Genomic DNA, 25,172 nt, shown 5'->3' on the forward strand with positions numbered 1-25,172 from the left:
GCTGACTCACTGACCAGCCAGTCAGGAAAGAGCTGACTCACTGACCAGCTGGTCAGACAAGAGCTGACCACTTTTGAAGGGGCCACACCCCTCACCAAGCAAGCTGAACAGGGAAGGGAGAGGCAACCAGTTGACTGCTCCCCAGGCTGTAGTTTTCCTCCATTCTCGCGTCACAAAGTCCCATGAAACAGGTATACAGGTCACCTCCTTGCTCTTCGTTACGCCAGTCAGAATGGTCTGCACCTTGCAATGCATGAAGTCCTTCCTCTGTGAGAACTTCAGAGTCCTCTGACAAGGGACATTCCAAACCTTTCCCTGCAGCTGAGGAAACTGATCCTAAGGCTGAGACAATTTACTTAGACTCCCCTGGATGCTTAAGATGCACCAAGACCCAGCTAACTCGGACCAACCTACTGCCTTGCCAGGGCTGATGTTCTCTGAGTCACATGACACAGTTCCAGGGGCCATCTGCATTTCCTTTCCCCTCTCATCTCTGATCACACAGTTTGGAAAGTGTGTACAGATCTCTCAACCCAAATTTGGGGGGCGGGAGAGGGTTTACTGTTTATATGCTATGTCCACCTATGGTTGACACATGGTCAGGAATTATGTTACACACTCAGGACACAGATCATTACCTCTCATGGGGTCTCAAGAGTCAGAGGGAGGTTCCTTAGGAGTTAGGAACATAGAGCTACAGCATACAATCACTAACAGGTGCCCTAAGTCGCCTAGGAAGGGCAGAGAGACAGCTATGGGGAGGCAGGTGAAGGAGCTCACTGCCAGAGCATTCACTGCCACGCCTCACATGGGGGTGGGGGTGACTGACTTGTGAAGGATAATCATTTCCAGCCTGAGGCAAATCTCCTGAGGGCTGTGTTCTCAACTGTGATGCTATTTTAGCTTCCAGTCAATAGTAATTAAGTGTCTCCATACATTCCAGAAAGAGGGGTACCGGAGATGAAGGGCAGTTCAGTCCCCATTAGAGTGGCCCTGCTGTCAGGTCCCCAATTCTAGGCCTCCATATGATACTTTCCCACCATCTGTAACTTCAATTCTGCTCTTAGCTTAAAGGTTTCAATTACATAAAAGGTAATAGGCCCACCAGGACCTGGCAGTCTGGAGTGTGACGAGAGCTGCTCACACCTCTTCTGCGACACACCAAGCTTCCAGAATCATTTGCAGAGACCAATTTCACAGCAGCTTAGGGCTGGATGGCCCCAGCCCTTCAGGAGGCCTCTCTCAGGCAGGCGCTGCGCACATTATGACTGACAGGGTCTCTAATGAGCCTTAATTGCCAGCTCAACAGGCCTACAAACACATGCAGCAAGTGGGCAGCCCCAAGCCACCCAATTACTGAGCAAAGTGTCCGGCCAGATGAAGGCCCTGACCCAAGAGGAGGGTGGGCCCCAAACTCCCGAAATACTTTGGCCAAAAGCAATGCAAAGCCTTGGGGTGTCTGGAGCCCACCCCAGCTGGTATGGCTGGCTGGTGCTGGCACCTGGCTTCAGGATCACATGGAGGCCGGCTCTATCCCCATAAGCATTTCATCTTTAATGATGGGAGGCCAGGCACCCCTGTGGTGTGCAGAGGTAAAGGCTGTACCCACCCCATGAACACTGGGCAGTGCTGCCTACTGGCATTAGCTCTTGTGAAGGCATCTGTAGTCACTGTCAGTCGCCTGCTGGTGATCTGCAGTGACAAGAAAAAAGCTATTCTTGGGAGCAGCAGTGGGCTCAGACGGAGTGGCAGGCTTTGGAATCACTCAGGCCGGGGCTCATCCCACTACCCAGCCTGTCCCCGTGTCCTGTCCGGTGCCTCCCCCTCCACGCACCCAGAAGACAACCTGTGGCGTGCACATTAAGCCTCAGGTATGAAGGATGGAGAGCGCGGCTTGCCTGGCCCAGCTCTCCAGAAGGCATGAGTAACGCCAAGAGTCCCCAGCACCACGCAGACAGCTACAGGCCAAGAGCTTTCTTCCCACACCGTCTAACCCTCCAGGTGGTCTCATCTCCCCTACGAGGAAACTGAGGCCACAGGAGGAGGGCAAGAGCCGAGCTTCAATAGGGCTTTCCTTTTTAAGGTGCCCAAACCTTTGAAGTTCACCTAGGTTCTTATTTTAGACACTCATACTCAGACCAGCACCCTACAAACACCTAAGAATGCTGCAGGAGCCTGATTGGTAAGTAAGATAACCCAGGTGGCCTGGCAGGGGCGGGGCACCAACTGGAGACATTTGTTTTCACAACACCACAGCCACATTCAGCTCTCTGCTTGGAGCTTTGGTGCAGTCCTTGGCTGCTGGCACCTACTTCTGAGTACTAGGAGGGACAGGAGGTATTAGCGGGTGAGGGGCTCAAACAGCCTCAAGGGACTGGGAACAAGAAGGGGAGAAAGCTATAAACACAGTCAGAGACTGTGAAAGACCCTTAGGAGCAGGGAAGCCTTGGGGGTTCTCAAGCTTGAGGAAGGTGTGTCTGGCTTACAGTGTTCTGGAAGGAGGAGGTCTGAGGTGTGGGGGGGTAAGGTACAGAACTGGAAGGTCTGGCTCCCATGGGTGGCCAGGCACTGATGGAGTGAAAGGTCGAGACATGAAATGACCAGAGAGACGAGATCACCTGGCTCATTCTTGTTCAACCTGACTCTTTCCAACCACAATTTAATTTGAGTAGCCCACCCCATCCCTACCCTGGGAGCAGTTTCTAGATTCAGGGCACTCAGGAAGACAATGGTGTCCACTCTGCAGTCACGAAGAGCAGTGGGCAGGCTAGGAAACCAGAGTTAGACTTCTCATCATAGTGGACATAGCTCCAGGCTGGCTCCCTCAGTGGACATAGGCTCCAGGCTAGCCCCTCAGTGGAGATAAACTCCAGGCTAGCCCCTCAGTGGAGATAGGCTCCAGGCTGGCTGCCTCAGTGGACATAGCTCCAGGCTAGCCCCTCAGTGGACATAAGCTCCAGGCTAGCCCCTCAGTGGAGATAAACTCCAGGCTGGCTCCCTCAGTGGACATAGGCTCCAGGCTAGCCCCTCAGTGGACATAAGCTCCAGGCTGGCTCCCTCAGTGGACATAGGCTCCAGGCTAGCCCCGCAGTGGAGATAAACTCCAGGCTGGCTGCCTCAGTGGACATAGCTCCAGGCTAGCCCCTCAGTGGACATAAGCTCCAGGCTGGCTCCCTCAGTGGACATAGGCTCCAGGTTAGCCCCTCAGTGGACATAGGCTCCAGGCTGGCTCCCTCAGTGGACATAGCTCCAGGCTAGCCCCTCAGTGGACATAAGCTCCAGGCTGGCTCCCTCAGTGGACATAGGCTCCAGGTTAGCCCCTCAGTGGACATAGGCTCCAGGCTGGCCCCCTCAGACCCTCAACTTGATATGGAGCGGAAGGTTTCTTCCCACTTGGGAGCTTTGCCTTCCCAGGTCAGGGAGAGTGGGGGCCGACAGTTTCCCATGACCACTGAAGGGCCTCAGGAAGGAAAAACCTCCCCCTAGCTTGAGCTCCAGCTTAAATAAGCTAGGTCCTTGTCATCAAGAGCTGCCCTGCTGGGGAAGCTGAGGCTGGTGCACCTGTGAAAACACAACAGGGAGGGCGGCTTGCACACTTGCACAGCAGGAGCAGAATTCAGTTCTAGGACAGTGTCAGTGAGGCTAACAGAGCAACTAACATTTGCTAAGCACCTCCCTGCCTCACCTGCTGGCACCGTGGAAGTGTATTCCTGAACCTTCCACTCATCCCATGAGGTAGGTTTCACTGGTCCCATCTTATAATGGAGGAAACTCAGGGAGGCAAAGTATCTGCCCAAGATCTCAAAGCACCTCTAGGCACCCCAAGTGCTCTTTGCTATAGTAGCCTTGGGGCTCAATGCTGCAGGCCATGCCTGCTCTGCTCTTCAGGTATCTTTACCACAGCAGGAGGCAGTGTGCAGACCTGAGAGAAATCAGTACCTCTTCTCCTGGAAGCAGCGACATCAACAGAGGGTATCCACAGCGAGGCTCCTCTGCTTCCAGGCCTCAGAACTGAAGCTGAGGGAATGAGACCAGCCCTCACCTGACAGACTGCAGACCAGAGACCTATTGGCCTAGCGCAAGAGTAGCCACCCAAAGCTGCCAACGAAGCAGCTCAGACGGCGTCTTCCATTCACCAGGCCTAGCAGCTGTCAGAAACGGTCTACTGTGCGGCTCTCTGCTTTACGGAGATAGTGGGGATCAACACGGTGTGACCCACCCCCAACTGCACATTAGAGAGGGCTCCGGGAGGCCCTCCCCACTCTTCAGTTCCTCATCTATACCTCACAAGTGACTTAAGATTAAACAGGGTCACGATGAAGATTACCCATGACAAGGCCCATAAAAGGAATTTATCATTTCATGGCCTCTACTAACATGGCTTATTTTTCCCAGAATAGAGTCAAATTCTAAATGTGAGAACAACAAAAAACAATTCCCCTCTGAATCCTGGACCCTCTGAAAAGTCACAAATGAGCATTGATGACTAAAGGTGACAAAGAGAGCAAACAAAATACCTGCCTGGGGAATATTCTGGACCACTGGTCACACCATTACTGTTCTAGAGCTGTTTAGGCCTAGCAGATGTACCACTGTGGGTTCTTGGCTCTTACTGTCTGGGCTGAACTCAGTTCAGCGCGTGTATGTGTGAACACACATGTGGAGGCCAGAGGTTGATGTCTGGATGTGAAGTCTTTCTCAACTGCTTTCCATCTTATTTTTTCATTCAGGCAGGGCCTCTCACGGAACCTAGAGCTAACTCATTCTGCTAAAACAGCTGCCCAGAGAGCTCAGGGACCTTTCTGTCACTGTTTCCTTAGCACTTGGGACTGCAGGTGAATGTCACCGTGCCTTGCTTTCATAAATGTTCTGGGGATCTGAACTCAGATTCTTGTGCCTGTGCAGCAAATGACTGTCTGATTGATTAGCTGGGCTACTTCATCAGTCTTTCATCTCTCCATCATCATCATCATCATCATCATCATCATCATCATCATCATCATCATCATCTGGAAACAGAGTCTCTCTATATAACCCTGGCTATCTTGGAACTCACTCTGTAGACCAGGCTGGTCTCAAATTCAGAGATCCACCTGCCTCTGCCTCCCGAGTGCTGGGATTAAAGGTGTGCACCACTATGGCCCCTTTAGTTCTTTTTTAAATTGGACAGAATGAGGGATTCCCACTCTGCACGTACTGGGTAGGACCTATCAAACTGACTCAGTCCACGTTAACATTTACAGAAGGGCAAAGCAGATGAGGGTGTTCCCCTCTTCCTTGGAGCAAACCTCATCGCGTATTCTTGGTGGGACAGCCCAGTATACTTTGACACAAACCAGAAGCTGTCCCTTGAGGTGTCAGGGTCCCTGTATCAACAACAGACTGGAGTCATTACAGGCCATTATCTTGTAGTGAGTGGTGCTGGTAGGTGACAGAAGGCCACCTCAGCCTCCAAGGCCCAGGTCAGCTTGCTGCTCAACTCAGAAAGCAGAAACTGGCATAAAAAGGCTCCTCACCATCATCCAAGCATGCGTTCACTAAAGTACTGTTGGAGACCTTTAGCAGGAATGCTTTCCCTTAGAATGGGGACTATAAACACAGGGCCACCTACAGGAAACTCAGAAATATCAATACAATGAAACTGATGGGGTTGGTGCCTGTCACCAATGAATAGGTCCCATCCTTGCTCCAGCCCCAGAACAGAATGAACATAGAAGAGAAAACCTTAAACCCCAGGATGGATGCAAGATGGAAGATAAATTCTCCCATATGGGTATGACCATCCAGGGAATGTTCAGGGTCACAAGAGACTGTGGTCCAGGCAAGGCAATGTCCTCCCACCCCCAGAAAGACAAGTACCAGGTTAGCACAGTCAAACCCCAGGAAAGACAGGATTTAAAAGAGAGAAAACATGGTTTTTATATTAAGATGCCTTGCATGTGAGTGTGGTATGAACTGGAACACATTCTTTAAAAGGTAAAATCCGAAACATCCTCTTTGAGACAGGCGCTTTGGATCTGTGCCTCCCAATACAACTTGAACCTGTTCTCTGTACCATCGGGGATACTCGGGGAGAAAGGAGACTAAGCTGCAGTTAAATAGAAGCCATTGCAAAGGTGGTGAGCAATGGGGGGTGGGGCCCACATGACAGGCCGGCACAGTGTCACCTGGGAGGCGGGCACAGTTGTTGCAGTCTTCATTTTCACAGGTAGGTCTGCCTGCTGTGTATCTTACTTGACAGAGTGAAAGCTGACCACAGCCAGATGTTTCTCCCAGGATGACCGCCATCCACTCCACCAGTCAGCTCTACCAAGCAAGGCCCATCACCAGCACATACAACCACACCTGGCACCCAGCCAATAGGCAATCACAACACTGAGAGAATAATTATGTCTGGCAGTTCTCAACATTGATCCTGTGAACAGGTAAGAAGCAGTGTTCCAGCCAGGCGGTGGTGGCACACACCTTTAATTCCAGCACTCCAGAATCAGAGACAGGTGGATCTCTGTGAGTTCGAGACCAGCCTGGTCTACTCAGTGAGCCCCAGATTGGGCTCCAAAGCCACAGAGAAACAAAAAACAAACAAAAAAGAAGTGGTGTTCCAGGAGACACCACCACAGACCATGTGACAGAGACCATGCTCCGTGGTGATGGTGTGTGGAATTCCCTTAGGAAGGGAGAGCCAAGGAATAAAAGGTGCACTCCTTCCAGGGCAGAGGTTGAACTGAGAGATATCACCACTGTTGACCCAACTCATGAACCTTCTACCTACTTGTGCTGAAACTTCATCAGACAAGAAATATTTTATATTGTCTTTGAAATAAAGGAGGGAAAACATTTGCCTAGACCAGCAGTTCTCAATCCAGGGGTCGAATGACCCTTTCACAGGGGTTACCTAAAACCATCAGAAAACAAAGACATGTATATTATAATTCATAGCAGTAGCAAAATTACAGTTATGAAGTAGCAACAAAAATGATTTCATGTTGTGACTGGGGTCACCACACAGGAGGAGCTTCAGGAAGGTTGAGAACTGCTGGCCGAGACTGTCTTAAATGCTGGCGACAAAGGCAAACAGGAGACACTGTAAAGCAGCACAACATGCCTGGACCCAGTACAGCCCCATCACCCAGGGACACAATGAGTCCCACATCACAGCCCCATCACCCAGGGACACAATGAGTCCCACATCACAGCCCCATCACCCAGGGACACAATGAGTCCCACATCACAGCCCCATCACCCAGGGACACAATGAGTCCCACATCACAGCTCCATCACCCAGGGACACAATGAGTCCCACATCACAGCCCCATCACCCAGGGACACAATGAGTCCCACATCATTCCTCACAGCTGATACTGGAAGTGTAGTTTCCAGAATATTTAAAACAGAGTGAAAAGTAGCAATGTTTAGCATTTACCAGCTAATCAGCTGATCAATACATTGAAGAGCTTTTAACTACAGAATTCAGCTTAATTCTGCCCACTAGTGACAAAGGGGACTTGGCAACACAGGATATTTTCAGGTAGAAGGTTCTTGGGGCCCCTTTACTACAGGCCCCCAACCCCATACAGATGTTCTCTGCAGCCCAAAGGCAGAATCGTACCTGGCCTATCATGAGCCTGCGTACCTCGTAACACCTGGACAATTTCTGGGAGCAGTTCCAAGTGTAGGTACCCCCCCACCCCCCACCCTGCCCTGGTGGCCCTTTCTGTTTCTGGAGAGTAGCCAATCTGCTTGCTGTAAGGAGGAACATACTGGAACAAACTTCGTCAGGTTATCAACAGACTGTGAATATCAGGACTGGCCAGGGTGGCCAACAGCTCTCCCAGCTCTGAGGTCTTCCCTCGGTTTGTGTAAGTGTGGGGATGTGTAAGAAGGGAGGGAGGGAGGGAGGGAGGGAGGGGTTTAAAAACAAAATAAAACACGGTGACTGGTGTTTGCAAGCCGAGCCTCCAGGCCTGGTAAAACAGATCTCTGGCTATTTTTGGTGTGCTCCTAAAAAGGCAAAGGATGGATGGCCTGGTGAGTGCCAATCTGCAGAAACAAACTCCTTCCTCAGTTCAGGGCTCAAAATACACCCCAGCAGAGGCTTCCACTCTAGCTGCCAGTGTGCAAAGTAAGGCCACAGAAGGTAAAGGAGAACCTTCCCATCACATGATCCTGGCCCACATGGGTGTAGGTATTTTTGAAACAGCTTAGCAACCAATTGTGGCCAGTTTTCCTCTAGCACAATGGAATTAGTATGTAACAAAATGATGTTTTGGCCATCTGCAAAGGATGGTCACTTCCCACCAATCAGAGCATGCATTGAATCCCAAGGCAGCAAAGGGCTGGCAAGAAGGAAGAGTGCTGACCCAACAGGGCAAACTGGGCTGCCATGACTTGGCTGCCAAGCACACGGCACATTTTGATGCTGCGCTATAACTGGACCTTGCGTGGATAGGACAGAGCCCCCTGCAGCAGGCTGGCTCTGACAAGTAAATGAGGCCACTGAGGGAGAACACAGGCAAACCCCGACATCCTCATACGTCTCAAAACTGGAGATGGCCCTCAAGAACAGATCTTCTCCTGGCTGGGTTGAGCAGAATGCTGTGATCCCTGTGTGAGCCTCTCTAAAGCCCCCCCAACTCCAGACAATGGAAATGCGGTCACAGGCAGCATGAGTTTTCTGAGAGAACAGTTTTGGGAAGAAGCTCAAGCAGCACGTGACTTCAGGACCCAACAGGACACAGGGCAACTCCTACAGAGTGAGTGGACTCTGCAAACTTAGTTTAAAAGGAAAAAAGCGCCATCTCTAAGCACATCAGGAGAAAACCGCAATGAGAAAAGGGACGTATTTAAAGTGACTTCTGCAGTCGATCAAAGTTCCAACAGAAAGGCAGCCCAAGTGCTCCTCCATACACGTGTACTGCACACATGGGGGACTCTGAAGCCAGACCATCACTCACATACTGCTTCTGCGGCAAGTTGGTGTGGCTTTAATGAGCCATGCTTCACTAGACCCTAATCTGTCGAGAAGTCACGCCTCATTTCTATCTTGACATCCATCATGCTTCAATTAAAAAATTAATAAGCACCCCAAGTCGCCAACCCAATCTTTAACAGGGGTCTGCTGTCCAGACTGGAGGTAGGTGACCCCAAGGCTGGCTTCACACAAGCCACCCTGAAAGGCCTGGCTCTAAGAGGAGAATTCCTTCATGCCCCATATAATATTCCTAAAGTGGGACAACTTAAAATACACCTAAGCATGGTAGCTTAGGCCTCTGACCTCAGCAGTCGGGGAGCAGAGGCAGAAGGGAGTCAAATCCATGGCTAACCTGGGATAGATAGTCAGACCTTGTCTCAGCAATAACAAGAAAAATGAACATTCCTATATCCTAACATGAATAGTGAAACAAGTTATTTAACATGCTCTCTACCACGGGTAAAACCAACACACGAAGACATGCCATGTTCAACCTCTTGCTGGGGTGATCCTACTCAAAGGTGACCCAAGAGCCAGTGCAGAGCAGAAGAGACCAGCATTCCTGATGCCACTTGGCCACACCACCTCCCTACAGCCTCAGTTTCTCAAAAGTGTGGGTTGGGCATGTGGATCCTCAAAAGGTTATTATTTTAAAAAAAAAATCGAGAAACAGCGGAAATTTTGAGCTCAGACACAGGCACACAGTGGTATGCAAGGTTTCCATTACTGTGACCAAATTCCCGCCACAACTTAAAGGGAGGTCATGTTTCTTCTGGCTTGTGGCTTTAGAATTCTCTGTCCATGGCTGGTGGGCTCTGGGACTCTTGGGCCTGAGGGGAGGCCAAACACCAGAACTCGGAGAGTGCAGTGAGGTTGCTTACCTTATGCTGACCACAAACAAGGGAGGAGGGGCCGGGGTCTCAGCACCTCCTTCACTGTCTTGCCCCTGAAGGTTAACTTCCTTCCACGAGGTCCCATCTCCTGAAGGTTCCCCTGCCTCCCAACAGTGCCATGAGGAGGGGATAAAGCTTTCCATGTGTGTAACCCTTTAAGATCAAACCCTAACTGTTGGGCATAGTCAACAATTGTTAGCAACTACCCCCGACCCTGGTCTCTACCTCTACCCGTCTCAGACAGTTCTTGTACAAGTCAGAGTGGGAAAGGGAAGTGCAGTTGGGTACCAGGACAGATGCAGTCTGTGGCACTCCACCCTGTGTCCATGCAGCCTGCACAGACAACCTGAGGCAGAACACCCTGCCCCGGCATTTGGTAGAAGGCAGCTGGCAGCCTCTCCTTCCCTCCCTGTCATGCTGTGAGTCCCTCCTGGACCCAAGGGAAACTGGCATCTACAGCAAAGCAATCAAGCTACACACACATCTCAGAGATGAGTGGTGAGGGGGTCCCAGGGGAAAACAACAGCACTAATCCAATGCCTCAGCTGCCATAAGAACAAAACAGCCCGTTAAACACCAAGAGTCGGCAGAGAAATGTGTTCATCCTCCTGGGCTTCCAAGCTAGGGTTATTTCAAAACTACAGTAATAACTAAGTCGGCCAACTGAGTTGAAGCTCAGCTAAGCGCACTTTCATGGGGACCTGATCACACCTCCAACTTTGGCCTGCCTGGTCCACACAGGGTCAGCCACAGACGGCTGAAGAAAAAGCCAAGACTTCCCAGATTGCACCCGGCCGGAGGTGCCTCATGGGACTGCTGGGGACTAAATAAGGCCCCACATAAGAGGCAGCAGACATCCTGAGTGCAATGCTCAGAGTGGTGGGACAGTCACAGCATCAAGTCTGACTTCTGCATGTCTGTGCCACCCCAATGTACTCCAAGCATGCATGCGTGTGTACGTGCGTGTGCATGCATGAGTGTGTACGTGTGTGTACTTACGTGTACATGAGCATGTGCACAGATGTGCATGTACGTGTATGCGTGTTCATATGTACGTGCTTGCCTGTGTGTACTCGCCAAGACTCTCTTTCACACCCACCTGTGGCTGGCTTTCCCACAGGGCCTCTAACCTCCTGAAACCACCCCTTCTCACGTCCCGAATATTTTGCAGTTCCTGCTCACAACTCCTTCCACCGCTCCATGCTTGTCTCACACACCTGCTCGCAGCTGGAGCTGCTGGCCCTATAAACAGCGATGGCCACACTGGGGACTTTCCAGGCGGCTAGGAGAGTTTTCCCTGGGATTGATGGCAATCTCCTACTATCGCATTGTTTTCCTGGTGAAAGCATTCTGACTCCTGACAATGGAATAAAACTAAATCACCAGAGCAGATGAACAGTCGGAAACCCCCACTCTAAATGATGCCTCACTGCTCCACAGCCAGGAAGACATGGGACACAATGGGAAAAGCAGACTTGGTTCCAGATCCCCATTAAATCATCTGTGTAAGCTGGAAGGCCTCCTGGGAGCTGATTTCAATTACTCCTGTGGCTTTACAATGGTGAATATGTTAGTATTTTCAAGTACTATTTCAGTGCCAGCTCATCCAAGGCATCGTTTTAAAACCAATTATTTTATATGTTTAAAAAAAACTAAAAATGAGCTGAATACTTTAAAAACAGATGTGTTAAAACTTTTTGTTGTTAACCTTTCAAGCTAGAAAGGACACTTGCTGGTACGGGGCTGGCTGAGGAAGCTCACCCAACATGGGTGCTTGGGGAACTAGCTTGGCGGATGCCTGCAGAGCTGTGGCCTACATGCAAGCTTCTAGAAAGGGTAAACAAGGTAACTGGGGGGAGGGGCCATAATCAATACAGATGGGCTCAGAGACTCAGAGAAAGATCACCATATGAAACTCATCTTCTCTCTGTCGGGAGGAATCTCAGAGCCCAGTGGTGGGGTCTGGCTTGGGAGAGAAGAGGCTTCCTGTGTTTTGAATTCCACACAAAGAGCAGCACAGAAGAAAGCAACTGCGCGCCTTGGCCCCGAGTGAAACCATATGAAGAAGGTACGCACCAGGTCGATCAGGTCACTGAGGTTTTTCTCGATCTGCTGTGGAGGCAGGCGCCTCATTAGGTCCAAGGCACAGTCCAGCTGTTGATCGCTCTGTGGAGAAACAAAGAAAAGCATCTCAGTCACTCTCATCAGTGCAAACAGCTCCTTCAAAAAGGCATTCATTCCTTCTGATGCTGCTCCCTCAGGACACTCTGAGACCCAAGGAGCCTGCAATGGACCCTCTGCCAGGCCTGTTAGGAGTCCACAGCCCAGAGGGACACTGTGCAGACAGCCCTGCCCCTTTCCAGAGCAGCCTGCTGTGTGATCTGGAAGGGAGACAGCAAAGTGGAGGCCCATCAAGGGCTTTCTCAGCACTCTAGGCAGCAGAACTCGAAGCTACAGGTGCTAACTCCCATAGGCACTTGGAGAAAGTTAGGGTAGCCTCTGCTCTAAGCCAAAAATGAACACCATCACATGATGCCGCCAGGTCAGGGACCCTGACAAACACCACACCAGAAAGAAGTGAAGAGCCAGGGCCACAGTGCGTAATGAGATTACAAGTCCATTGTTCATCATTCATTCATTCACTCACTTATTCACTCATTCATTCACTCATTTACTCACTCACTCATTCATTCATTCATTCGATACCGACAAAGTTTCCTGGACCTGTTTGCAAACTGTCCTAAGCCATGAAGCACCTAACAGTCAAGAGCTGTGGCAGGAGGGCTGAGGGAAAGCACCTGTCACCAAGCCTGGCAACCTGAGTTCAATCCCTGGGGTGGTCACAGCGGAAGAGAAGTGCTAACTGCTCACGAGTTGTCCTAACCTTCCCAAGTGCACCTTAGCGCAGGCATGCATGTACAAACACAAAACAAATAAATACATTTTAAAACGGGCTCACTCTAACCAATAAACTGTGGCACCTGCTGCCTCGGGTACAGGAGGGCAGAGTGCCTTTCCCAAGTCACAACAGTGTGGTGCCGATGCTTACTGAGGGTCACTGTCACCACTCACTGCACACATAACAAGGGACAGGAGGCGGGGGAAGGAGAAGGCAGAGTGGGGCAGGGCCAGTAAAGAGCAAAGGAAACTCGGTGCACAGCGGGCTCCAGCACAGAGAACGAAGTTCCAGCACCTTGGAACTAAGCGAGGAAGGTGTGCCGAGAGAACGTTGAGGGCCAGGATGAGGGGTGGAGGGGAGAGTGGTAGGGGTAGGACACCCTCAGGGTAGGCAGCCATGGGAGTCCCCAGCACCAAGAAGAGGTTTTCACTCCTATCTAATACCTGTTCTGGTCCAGCTCATCTCAGGACTTCTGAAGGCCCTAAACAAGCGAATCAAAGAGTCTCGGAAAACACACGCAGGAATCCTTAGAACATCACATTTGGCTATAATGAGGCACAACCTTCGAGGATTATTGCCATCTAGACTCTACTAACCACAGCAAGCGTGAGGCACTTTGTTTCCATCATACATGGCACACTGCTAACTGGAACTAATTATATTTTCACATATACATACATGGTAGATTGTTAAAAAGTTTGTCCCTTGCTCAAGGTGGTTATATACGGATCATTTACTCTTAAAGACCACACTTAAGAAAAGAAAGAAAGCACTCCCAACCCACCGCTGCTTCTGTTTAACGAGGCATTCAGCAGTCACGAAGTTCTTGCTTGTGTCGTCCACTTTTAAGGCAAGATATGTCACCAAGGCCACAGTGGCATGGACTGGGCTTTCAGGCACAGGAAGCTACTATAACATGTCAGGGTACCGCACAAGTGAACTGACTAACTCCATTTCCCAAGTCGAGGCATCGACCTAGAACCTTGGGTCGGTTTCTTCGCCTCCACGTGTACATGAAATGGAGACAGTCACAGTACGGTGACTTGGGTAATAATGCATATGGGATGTCAGCACACAGCAGCAGTATGTGTTGAATACCTAGAGCATCTTACGTAAGTATCATTCAGGCCTCATATATGTAAAAACTTGACTTAAGGAGCTGGGGAGATGGCCTAGAGGTTAAGAGCATGTATTGCTCTTCCAGAGACCAAAGTTCGATTCCTGGCACCCATACCAGGTGGCTCACAACTCCAACTCTAGAGGGATCCTCTATACTTCTGGCTTCTGGGGGCACACACACACACACACACACACACACACACACACACACACGATAGCACTATTTTATAATACCCCTCCTATCTTACTGCTGACACCAACTAGATAACACAGTCAATTTCATTTTATCCACACAGAAAAGAAACCCCTGGAACAGAAGATGTACTCATCTGGTACAGTGCTTGCCTAGCATGTGCATGGCCCTGGGTTCCCATCCCCAGCATAAACAGAGCATGGTAGTACATGCATGCAATTCTAGCACTTGGGAGGCTCAGAAATTCCAAGTCATTTTCAACTATGTAGTGAACTCACGACCAGCCTGGGACATGTGAGACCTTACTTCCATATAAGTCCTGGAGAGACGGCTCGGTGGCTATGAGCTCATACTGCTCTTGCAAAGGACCTGAGTTCCGTTCCCAGCACCCACATCAGAATGCTCACAAATGCCTGTGACTCCAGTTCCAAAGTATCTAACACCCCAGCCTCTGAGCATGTACATGCATACACATACATGCACACATTTAAACACGGTAATTTTAAAGAAAGAATGGAAACTCTGAATGATCCGATTACAGCTACTCTTTCTCACTCAGAGGTAATTTCTGAAGAGTCTGCCATGTTTGCACACCTACCTCACCTGTTCCAGGAGATGCTGAGACACACATGAGAGTGCTTTTGTCTGTCACTAGGGAAAGGGATGCTGCCAGCATTTAATGACAAAGGGTCAGGGATGCCACTCAACATCTCACAGTGCGAAGGACACTAACAGTCACTTTTTTTGTTTTGTTTTGTTGGGGTGGGGGAGAACTTGCTGCTAGTACCTGGTCAAAGCAAGGGCCCTCTTCAGAAACACCTGGCACACATTTGTCAATGACCACTCAGGCCCTAAAAACTTGTGGGTTTTGGAAAACAGACATTAGCAACCTTCCTCAGAATTCAAAAGCATATGTAAGGCGAGCTCACTTGCAACCATAACCCCGACACACGGGCACTTATGGGAATTAACTAGAAACAGAATAACAGAAACTTGACCTGTGAAGACCAGCAAGGAAGAGCACCATCCTGATCTCTGGGAAGCCTCCACGTACCCCCAAACCCCAGCATGCCGTTCTTCCTCACCCTAAGGGTCTCTGCCGAAGGCCTTCCTCCCGTCCAGCCAGCCAGACTGCACCCCTGGCAGGGCACTGTTCCTGCCCCGCCAATCTCAGGACTCCCCTCGTCCCACTTCATCTTAATAGGAAATGTTTCCCAACAAATTTCTGGGGCTGAGGATGCTTAAATCTCATTAGGTTAGGAAATGACTAAACGCTTCCCATAAGTGAAGCAACATGGGAAAACCTACTGACAGCCCGTAAAAAGTTAAAATTAGAGTGGACTGGAGCCACTCGCTACGAGCCGTCCCAAGTCTAAGGGGTCCAAAGGGAAATGGCAACAAGAACACAAAGAGAACAGGATTATGGTGAGGGGGGTCTCCAGGGGAACCCAGGAGAGGCGCCCATTTTCATAAGGCCCATACCTTTCATAAGGTATGAGAGCACTTGTCTGTTATACGTGGATCTTTATGCACCTCAAACTGATGCAGCAGCCCAGGGAATGACAAATACAGAATTCCTAAGTGGGAAGAGTCCTACAGTCACCAGAAAATGGAGGACAACCTTGTCCAGGTCTTAAAAGGCAGGCCGTGAAGCTTCAAACTGTGCAATCTGTTACTTGTGTAGTCAGCAGACAGATACCTAAGCATATTTTTTTTTCAAGGTTTATTTATTTATTTATTTTGTATAGTGTTCTGCCTGCATATAAGCCTTCAGGCCAGAAGAGGGCACCAGATCTCATTATAGATGGTTGTGAGCCACCGTGTAGTTGCTGGGAATTGAACTCAGGACCTCTGGAAGAGCAGCCAGTGCTCTTAACCTCGGAGTCATCTCTCCAGCCCTCCTAAATAAAGTACTAGGAGGGAATACCCAGAGCAAGTGAAGATAAGGGACCGCAGAGGAGGAGGTCTTTCCTGTGGCCAGATGTCTGTGGGCCTGTATGCCCTCTAAGATGCCCCCTAAATGAATCCTATTCCTCCTTCCTCATTCTAAACGGAGATGCATGGCTGGGTCCCTCTCCCCTGACCCTCTATAAAACCAGCATTCTGGATTCACAATTCAACATTGAGTGCCAACCTTAGGCCAGGCGCTGAACTTGGCCTGATGCATGAGATTGTCCCAATTATCACAGAACTGTCCAAATGGTCACTGCTGTGGGATGCACACATGAAAGGGACACAGGAGACACAGGCGTGGCACAGCGGAGTGACTGGCCTTTGCTCCTCTGCCTGTCTTCTTAGGCTGTCCTCCCTCACAGCTACTTCTTATTTTGCAAACTACAACATCTTGACTGAAATGGCTTCTTCCATGCCCTTCTGCAGAAAGCAAGTTTCCTGGGCTCTCCATCCCAGAACCCTGGAGCGTATGGGACGGGATAAAAAGCAGCCCAAGAAAAGCCACTTCACCTCACCTTCCACAACTCTCTGCCCATTCAATTAGTCACGCAGTAATTATTTGTTTCCTAGGAAACAAGTTCTGTTTTTGATGCTCAGTAGTGAACACGAAGTTCCTGGTCTTTAAAGAGCTTACAGTGCAAGAAGAAAAAAAAACAGAATCAATTAGGAAAATAGCCACCCGGGACAGAGCTCGAGGGTACGAAAGGATAAGGGCGGTGGCCTCTGAGGAACACCAGCAGAGGCAGGGAAGGTTTGGCTTTTGCTGGCTTTCTCATGACTGTAAAAAAGCACAAAACTGTCTTAACTTGCCTGGCAACAAGTAAAATAATGTCCATATGGACGAGAACTATCAAATAAATTACCACAGGCTAAAATGCCCGCTGGAGAGTACAGACACCGACCGGAGTGTCATCCAGTCCTGTGCAGACAGCCAAACCTGCCCCGCTCAGCACACATGAAGTCCCCAGGAAATCATCAACAAAGAAAGTGTATCAGATCTGTGCAGGGGACAAGAGCAGGCATGTCCCAGCCTGTGATAAGTCCCAGCTAAACACAGTGTACACGCTATCCCAGCACTGATAAAGCTGGACACAGCCCACTAATAAGCCCAGAGGACGCCTAGGGACATGGGGGGGGGGGGTTCTGTACCCCAGGCAGCTTCCGGGGGCCACCTCAGTAGTACAAAAGGAAGGGAAGAGCTGATGAGAACCCTCCTAGCCTGGGAGCCACACAGCACAGGGAGGGGGTGAGCAGCCGGGATCTGGTGTGAGAGGTAGCTGTGTCTTGTCATGAGTGATGTACTCAGTTTCTCCCAAGCCACTCACAGCTTGCTTAGCCTGGACCCTGGCTTAGAGCCCCATCACTCCATGCATGTTGCTTCCGTGTCTGTCAGAGAGAAGGAAGGCTTTTCTAAGCTATGCTCTCAGGATTCTTCAACTTAAAATCAGCCATAACTAGGCACCCTACCCCACACAGCGTGCCTGGCCAACCTCCTCTACTGTACCCACGTGACACCAGGCCCCTTTCTTCTTGGAAGTGGAGTGCATGTGTGACTGTTTTAGCAGTCCTACAGCAGGGCTAATGCTGAGCATAGGTAAAAGGCTGGCAGCTGCTCTCCCCAGGAAGAGAAGCTCCAGCCGGCCCCACACCCCTGAATGACCTGGCTGGGATGCCCCTGAGCCGATGGACCACAGAGACTGGGGGAGAAAATCTGGAGACACCAGGCCTTTGGTGATCCTGTTGGTTGGCAACAGATTCTTATGATGACCACTGGGGGGCAGAATGACTAGACATGAGCTCTGGGCAGGAAAGACCAGAAAAAGGCCTTCTCCCCACCTGTGGTCTGAAGGCCGCAGTTGGCAGTGAAGGGGCAGAACGGAGAGGGTGAGGTGGTGCTGAGGAGACAGGAGGTGGGCTGAGAGGCGGAGAGCATACGGTCTGGGCATCCTTTGAAACATGGTGTATCTAACTCCAGGGAGAGCTAGAGTTTACACGACTAATATTCCTGACTGCTTAGAGCCCATTTGGATTAGAGGCATCTATATGTAAACAACCCTGGAAACCCTTCAGCCTGCAGAGCTGGTGCCTTGGTTTACATTCCTGAGAGGTTTAGTGAACCCTCATTTCACAGGCAGCACAGGGGGAAGCTGGCGCCTAGAGGCTGGGCTAACTTACCACAGACATGTCTCACTTGACCAGGACTGGCCTCGGATGGTCTTGTGACCCAGCTGGCAATTGTTTAAAAACACAATCTGTTTTCTGCCTTGGAACTTAGAACAGTTTGTGCTGGGGGCTATCTGGGAAGACAATCGAGGGCAAACCCAGCTTCCACATCAGGTCACTCCAGAAAAATGCACATTTTGGTTTAATAAAATGAAAAGTGATTCTTCCATTGAATGACTGCCTCTGGGAGGGGCGCTGATGACTGTAGCCTGGACACAAAGTATCCTCAGGATAGCATTTGTTTCCCCAGGAAATCATCTACCAAGGGGTCAAAGCAACTTCTGGTTGCCCAGAAGGGGTCTACTGCACATGGCCATGGCTGGGTCATTGAAACATGGCTGGGTCGTGAAAACAGAGGAACACAAACATCATGTGACACCCCAGGAACCATTGCATTTAGTGCTGTCTCGGATCATGCAGATGGCCCTAGAGGATGCTAATGTCTCAGGAAGAAAGGAGCTCAGGTCCCTGAACAGCCTGCCAGCTCATGTGCAAGAGATAATCTGCTTTATCTTGACATAAAAATTAACTATTTAAAGTGACTGGCATGGCTGGGCATTGGTGGCGCACGCCTTTAATCCCAGCACTCAGGAGGCAGAGGCAGGCGGATCTCTGTGAATTTGAGGCCAGCCTGGTCTTCAAAGAAAGTTGCAGGACAGCCTCCAAAGCCACAGAGAAATCCTGTATCAAAAAAACAAAAAATAAAGTGACTGGCATGGTGGCAGAAGTGGTGTCATTGTGACAGTGCCGAACTCACGGGGGACACAAGGACATCGCTTCTCTGCCAGGGCACACTCTGGGCACCCTAGGTTCCGTTCCTCCTGGTTTCTCTCTAACTTGACACAGCCTTTCCATGTGGGCTGCCAAGAGCCTCTAGGAAGGAGAGGTGTCACTTAAGTTGCCAAGTCACTCAGCAGCAACAAGGGACAATAGACTTGAAAGCCAACATCCACCCTCGCTATGTGTGCCACGAAGCATGAAGATCAGCAGCTCCCTATGGCGCAGCGAGGAGGAGGACAGAAGGACAACAGCAGACTAACTCCATAGTTGCTGTCAAGAGTCCTTCTAAGATCTGCACTGTGCAGCTGGCTCCCTGAAGCTTTCCGGCCCGTTCCTTTGTGCCACCGAGGTCACAGCTGAGAATAGTTGCACTACTAAACCATCTATTAGCCAGTGCTTACAAGCCCATCTGAGGTTATCAAAACCAGACCAGTGTGACAGGCCTAGAAGAGTCCCAAGATGGCGAGACATCTGACCCAACAGTGGTGATTTCTGTGTGCGTCTCCCAGCGAGTTTATTCCAGCAGGAACTCCCCGTCTAGCTCTAGAGCCACCATTGATGGCCGTCCTTTATACAGTCCTTCGGGAACCGAAGCATACGAACTGAGTTACAATCAAGATCTGGAGCTGGGCTTCTGTCTGCAGTCTCAGCACTGGGGAGTTTCCTTGTGGAGACTGGATTCACTCTACAGAGTGAAAAGGCAGAGTTCTCTCAAAGGAACAGGTGCCCCAGAGTCTCGGGAGGGACAGCCATGTTGGCACCTTCTGACACTAGCAGACTCTGCATTCAACAAACAGGTATACTTTTGGGATCTTCTACCTCCTGTGGAAGGCAGATGGCCTTATTTCCTGTACCCTCCATTTCTTCAGCAGATAGTGGCCAGCCACCTCTCGTACGTGCACATATGTCCCGTGTGCTAAAACTCAACTCCCAACAGTACTTCTACAAGTAGTGGCTGCCTGCTTTCCATGCCTTGGGCATACTAAGGCAACAGGGATGGCAAAGAAGAGAAACACCCAGCTCAGATAGCAACGGACTGAGTGCCAGCATGTTCTTGGGCCTGCTGATGCCAGCTGGCTGACCTGGAGCAGAGTCTCCCAGGAGCAGCTTGCTCACCTGTCCTGGCCTGAAAACACAGAGCTGTTCCACTGACAGGAGCCAACGGTGGTCCAGGGTGATCTGTAACTCAGTGGACTGGCGACTCAGTAGCAAGTGAAGCAGGATCCAAATACAAACCCTCACCCCACGCGTAAAGCTTCCCACCTGCTTATAGCTTAGCCACAAGCAGAGATCTGGGAATGAAGCTGGGCTTGCTTTCTCTCCCAATACTGTATGTTGAAGTTCTGTGTCAGAGAGCTGACTATGATGGTATTAAAAAGCCCTGGGTTCACCGGAAGGAAGTTAGGAAGGGGAAGGAGGGGACATGACTCAGACCACTCTGAGCTTTCAGATGGACGGCTCATCATGAAGAGTACTCAACGTGCAAACTGATTTCAGAAGAAAAGAGAGAGGAAGCAGACAGCGGCACCGAATCTGCCCGAGCCACTGATGAGCAGGCCTGTGTCCTAGGGAGGATGACACCAGTTCCACAGTCAAATCAAGGGAGTCAGGAGGCTCAGGCCACCTGCCTGGGGCCAGAGCACTAGGACACAACTGGCCTCCATGCCCCAACGTCCTACACAGGCTCCACTCGGACACCAACTTCCAGGAAGAGTGTTTGGCTCAGAACCAATCAGCAACAGAGAGTCTTCCCCTGGGCTGGGCAGGGCTGGGGCAGTCCTTCCACCAATCTGTCTCCTTGATTACAACCAGAGTCTCACACACACCACTACTGACAGGTGATTTCTCGAAAACACGAAAGCCTTCTGGAGACAGTCTCTCTGGTTGATGGTTTCCTGGCCCCCTTCAAAAGAGTCCACAGGGCGCCATCACCTATGGTCTGCTCATTAATGGGTCCCAGATGTCTACAGCTGCTGCCTCTGCACGATCCTGGCTGGTTTCATATAACCAGCGACTAATCCTCCACTTTGTCAACTGGCAGCTAGACACATCATTAGGGGCAATCCCACGGCTTCTTCAATAAATGGCATGTGCGCTGTCCACATCCACCTCAATGGCACCGGAAACGCAAGAAAACTCTTCGCAAAAGCCAGACAATTGGTTCAAAGTGTCCCTGTACTCCAAACACAGAAGAAAAACTGTTTGGAAAAGGTCCACACAGGCACTGACCAAGAGAAGTGAACTCCTTCTGTAGCAGGGCGGCCAACTGACAAGAGCCTTCTCCTCAACAGATGCACAAGGTAGCCTGGATGCAATCTGTAATATCTGAACATGGATTTGTCCCAATAAAGCACTTGCACAGCTTTCAAAGATGGGGTGGGAGTATGACAAATCAGGTCCAATCAGCCAACAGCACAGACAGAAAGGTCCAAAGCAGCAATGTGTAAAGAATGTGGAGGGGTAGGGGGTAATATAGTCTCCACCAACCCAAGCATTTCACCTAGAATGCAGGACAGGGCTGTTTCTTGACTTAGGTCTAAATGGAGGCTTAAAAGGAACACAATACTCATGCATCATATAGGCACTGGGTGGGCTGGGATGTAACTCGGCGGTAAAGTTGCTTACCCAACATACCATGAAGCCTGGGTTTGAGCCCCAGCACAGTAAAAATAAACCAACAGCACATGTCTATTTTAAAACATATTTTAACTTTTAATTCACCCACAACGTGTACTGATCAGACCAAGGCCTATGCACCACTTCCAACACACCATTCTCTGGGCAGGGCCCCTGCAAGTCCTCTCTACTAGCTATTCTGCCTGCACGGTGAACTGTTACACACCGGAGTGGTCCACTGCGCTGTGAACACTGGAGCTCCAGGCAAATGCACTTCTGCACTTAGGAATGTCTTCCTACTTCCCAGGCCCAGGTGTGACAAAATTTGGAAGACTGGACCCAACTTCTGAGAATTGCTGTCTGCTTGTCCCAGCTCAAAGACCAGACATCACATTGAACTGTCAACTGCTGGTACAGAACAGCAGACTATCTACAGAAATCCTGCAGGGACCTGTCCCCACACCCTGCACTGAGCTGCCAAAGCTACTCTGATGATAGGAACCTACAGTGCAGTATTTTACAAACGTGACATGCTCGAAAATTTTTATTGTTTTCTGGGTTTTTTGTTTTGTTTTGTTTTTTGTTTTCATTTTTTTTTTTTTTGAGACAGGGTTTCTCTATATTTATTGCCTTGGAGGTTATCCTGGAACTCGTTCTGTAGACCAGGCTGGCCTCGAGCTCACAGAGATCAGCCTGCCTCTGCCTCCCGAGTACTGGGACTAAAGGCATGTGCCACCAACACCTGGCTTGTTTTTGTTTAAGATAAGGTTTCTCTGTGTAGCTCTGACTGTCCTGGATTGTAGACCAAGATGGCCTTGAACTCAGAGATCCACCTGCCTCTGCCTCCTGAGTGCTGGGATTAAAGGTGAGTGCCACCACCGCCAGGCATGCTTGCAAATTTAAACTAAGACCTGGTACTCTTCTTTTCCGGTTTATATCAGGACTCATAGGACAGGGAGATGCCAAAAGAAATGATACTTCCTAGCTTCACTATTCAAACCCAAGACAGATGCGAGGCAAATCTGCGGCTAGCAGACAGGACTTCAGAAGCAAGACAGAGGAGGGTGTCAAGTCTGCTCCTGTCAAGTCCTAGCAGTGGAAGTCTGTCACCTTCCTGAGCCTTAATTCTTTTGTCTGTTAAATGGAAACCCCCCAAAAAAAGAAAAAAACCCATCAAAAGCCGGGCGTTGGTGGCGCACGCCTTTAATCCCAGCACTCGGAAGACAGAGGCAGGCGGATCTCTGTAAGTTCGAGACCAGCCTGGACTATCAAGCGAGTTCCAGGACGGCCTCCAAAGCCACAGAGAAACCCTGTCTCGAAAAACAAAAAACAAAAAACAAAAAAAAAAAAAAAAATTGGAAACCATAATATCTCCCCTGCAGAGTTACTAAAAGGCAATGTCTAAGAAGCTCCTGTAAAGAAACCCACAGTCTAAAACCATGTCCAGGAGACGCAGAAATTACCAAGACCCTTATATAAATGGTCTGGGTGCAGAGGCCAGTCTCCAGTGTCTCTATGGAGAATTAAAAGTCACACATGCCCTCTGCTTATTAGTTAACATTACCTGAAGGTATACATTTCAAACTAAAGGCCTCTCTGGCCACCTCTAGGAAACAGCGCTGGACTCTGTACCACAGTGACCTACTGCGTTCAGGAGGCCCTAAGACCCAAGAGCCTGGATGGTTCCATGTCCAGATCAAAGGGAATACACTAGCTTGTTGATTTGGATCTCTATGTGCACCTGTGTAAATGAACTGCTGGGAGGCCAGGAAAACAAATCTCTACAGATCCCAACACTCAGTTTCTCAGAATGGCACTTTCATCCCTAGGCAGATAAACTCTCATCCTGATGCATATACCTGTCTGATAGCTTTCACTAAAGACAAACAGCTTCAGTTGGGGATATAGCTCAACTGTTTAAGCCCTAACATTCACAATCCCCAGTGCTGACCCTTAAAAAAAAAATGACAAAACAGTCTCATGGCTTTCTGTAAAGGTAAGAAATGCCACATGCCTCTGAGGCCAGGAGAGGGAGAGATTGGAGAGAAAAACCAAGGTGCCGTGTCCTGATTACCTCTACACTGTAGATTCCTAACCTACAGGTTGCTACACACAAAACCCCACAGAGCAATGAGAGACACACTTTCCCAATTAGTGTTGGAATGATTTCCAAGGAAGAGAATATACAGAGCCTCAACTGCCTCTGCCTCTTGGTCCTGGTGAATGCCTGAGCTCCTGGGCACCATCTGCAGTGTGAAAAAGTCCTCCACCAGGGTACAAATCACAGGGGCAGCAAGGTTACTGTTCCAGCAAGATGCCCTAGCACTGTAGTGTTAGAAAGGTGTATGTCAGGGATCCCGCCACCCCCACCCCAGCACAGGGAAACCAGATAAACTGCTACCCAGGGGCCTCAGCAAAGCCAGCTTCAAAACTCACTCACTCATGACCCAAAGAGAAAAACATCTTTGCTTCACTTTGCCAAGTTTGTCTGATAGTTAGCTCATAAATTCTGCGACCAGATAGAACAGGGCTGAGTTCAGGAAGGCAGAGGGGGTTGTTTGCTCAGCTTTCTGCTCAGGGATAGGTAGAGGGCAACTCACTTTCCCCTCCTAACCCTTGACTCTCCAGAGAACAAGTGTCTGCATGGCCAACAAATGCTCAGCTTTCTGCAGAGCCCCAGACAGAATCCATCCATCCATCGGAGTATTGTTCTTACCTCCCGCCACTTCCCACGGCAGGAGAGGGACCAGGCACACGGCTCCAAGGTCACACTCCTCACTCAAAGGATCGTGGGAATGCTTGCAGACACCCTTGTCACAGCTCGGCCAGCTGGGACAACTGCTTGGAGAGAAGCTGGAGAACTGTGGAGTGCAGGCTCTGACATGACACAGAGGCCACAGGCAGATGTTGCAGCTCTAGTGACCCCACCACACTCTCTAAACATGCACAGCTCAGCGCTTCGGGCACAACTCAGGCGGGAAGTGGGGAAGCACCCCTGTGCACCTCAGCAAGGCAGCCAGACCATGATGAGGGAAAAGGGGACGTTTCCCAAGATGATCCCTAGGGCTTCCCGATGCTGATGTCCCTTGCTTCTATGTGGCAGCACTGTGGCCTACCTTTCTGTGTGCTGTCTCCCATGAGAGTCTGCACAGGTTTCTAGGACCATGCCAGGGGCTGTGTCTGCACCTCTGCTCTGGAACTCAGGAGTGGCTCCAAGAAGAAGGAGACACAGGTGTTGTGCTTGAGTCCCCAGCAGGAGCTGACCCAGGAGTCCTGCACTGTGACCAGCAAGGTTTGCTCACTTTCTTCTGGTTCCCCTTGTGGCCTCTGGCCGAGGAACATGCCTTAGCTCATTCACACAGGAAGATTAATTCCAGAGCAAGGAGCAGGGTAGGAATCCGTTTCCAATCAACGATGGATAACAGCTTTGCTCACAGCCAGATTTATTTTTACATGAGCTCCCTCCAAGACCTCACAAGTTCAAGGAGGTATGGAGCATGGAGGTAGGTCCTCCATGGTGACCGC

General features: G+C 50.1%; 1 protein-coding gene across 4 annotated transcripts in view; it reads right to left on the reverse strand.

The window, feature by feature from the left end:
- The window catches only part of Capzb (capping actin protein of muscle Z-line subunit beta), a 98,582-nt gene that overhangs the window by 40,944 nt on the left and 32,466 nt on the right, over nucleotides 1–25,172 (reverse strand). For all 4 annotated transcript variants that reach the window (XM_005081055.4, XM_021233524.2, XM_021233525.2 and 1 more), the window contains exon 2: nucleotides 11,941–12,030. In XM_005081055.4, the coding sequence (XP_005081112.1) occupies nucleotides 11,941–12,030 (90 nt within the window). The remainder of the gene's footprint in view (nucleotides 1–11,940; nucleotides 12,031–25,172) is intronic.

Source organism: Mesocricetus auratus, unplaced genomic scaffold (assembly GCF_017639785.1).
Source record: "Mesocricetus auratus isolate SY011 unplaced genomic scaffold, BCM_Maur_2.0 Super-Scaffold_100014, whole genome shotgun sequence".
Classification (NCBI taxonomy): domain Eukaryota; kingdom Metazoa; phylum Chordata; class Mammalia; order Rodentia; family Cricetidae; genus Mesocricetus; species Mesocricetus auratus.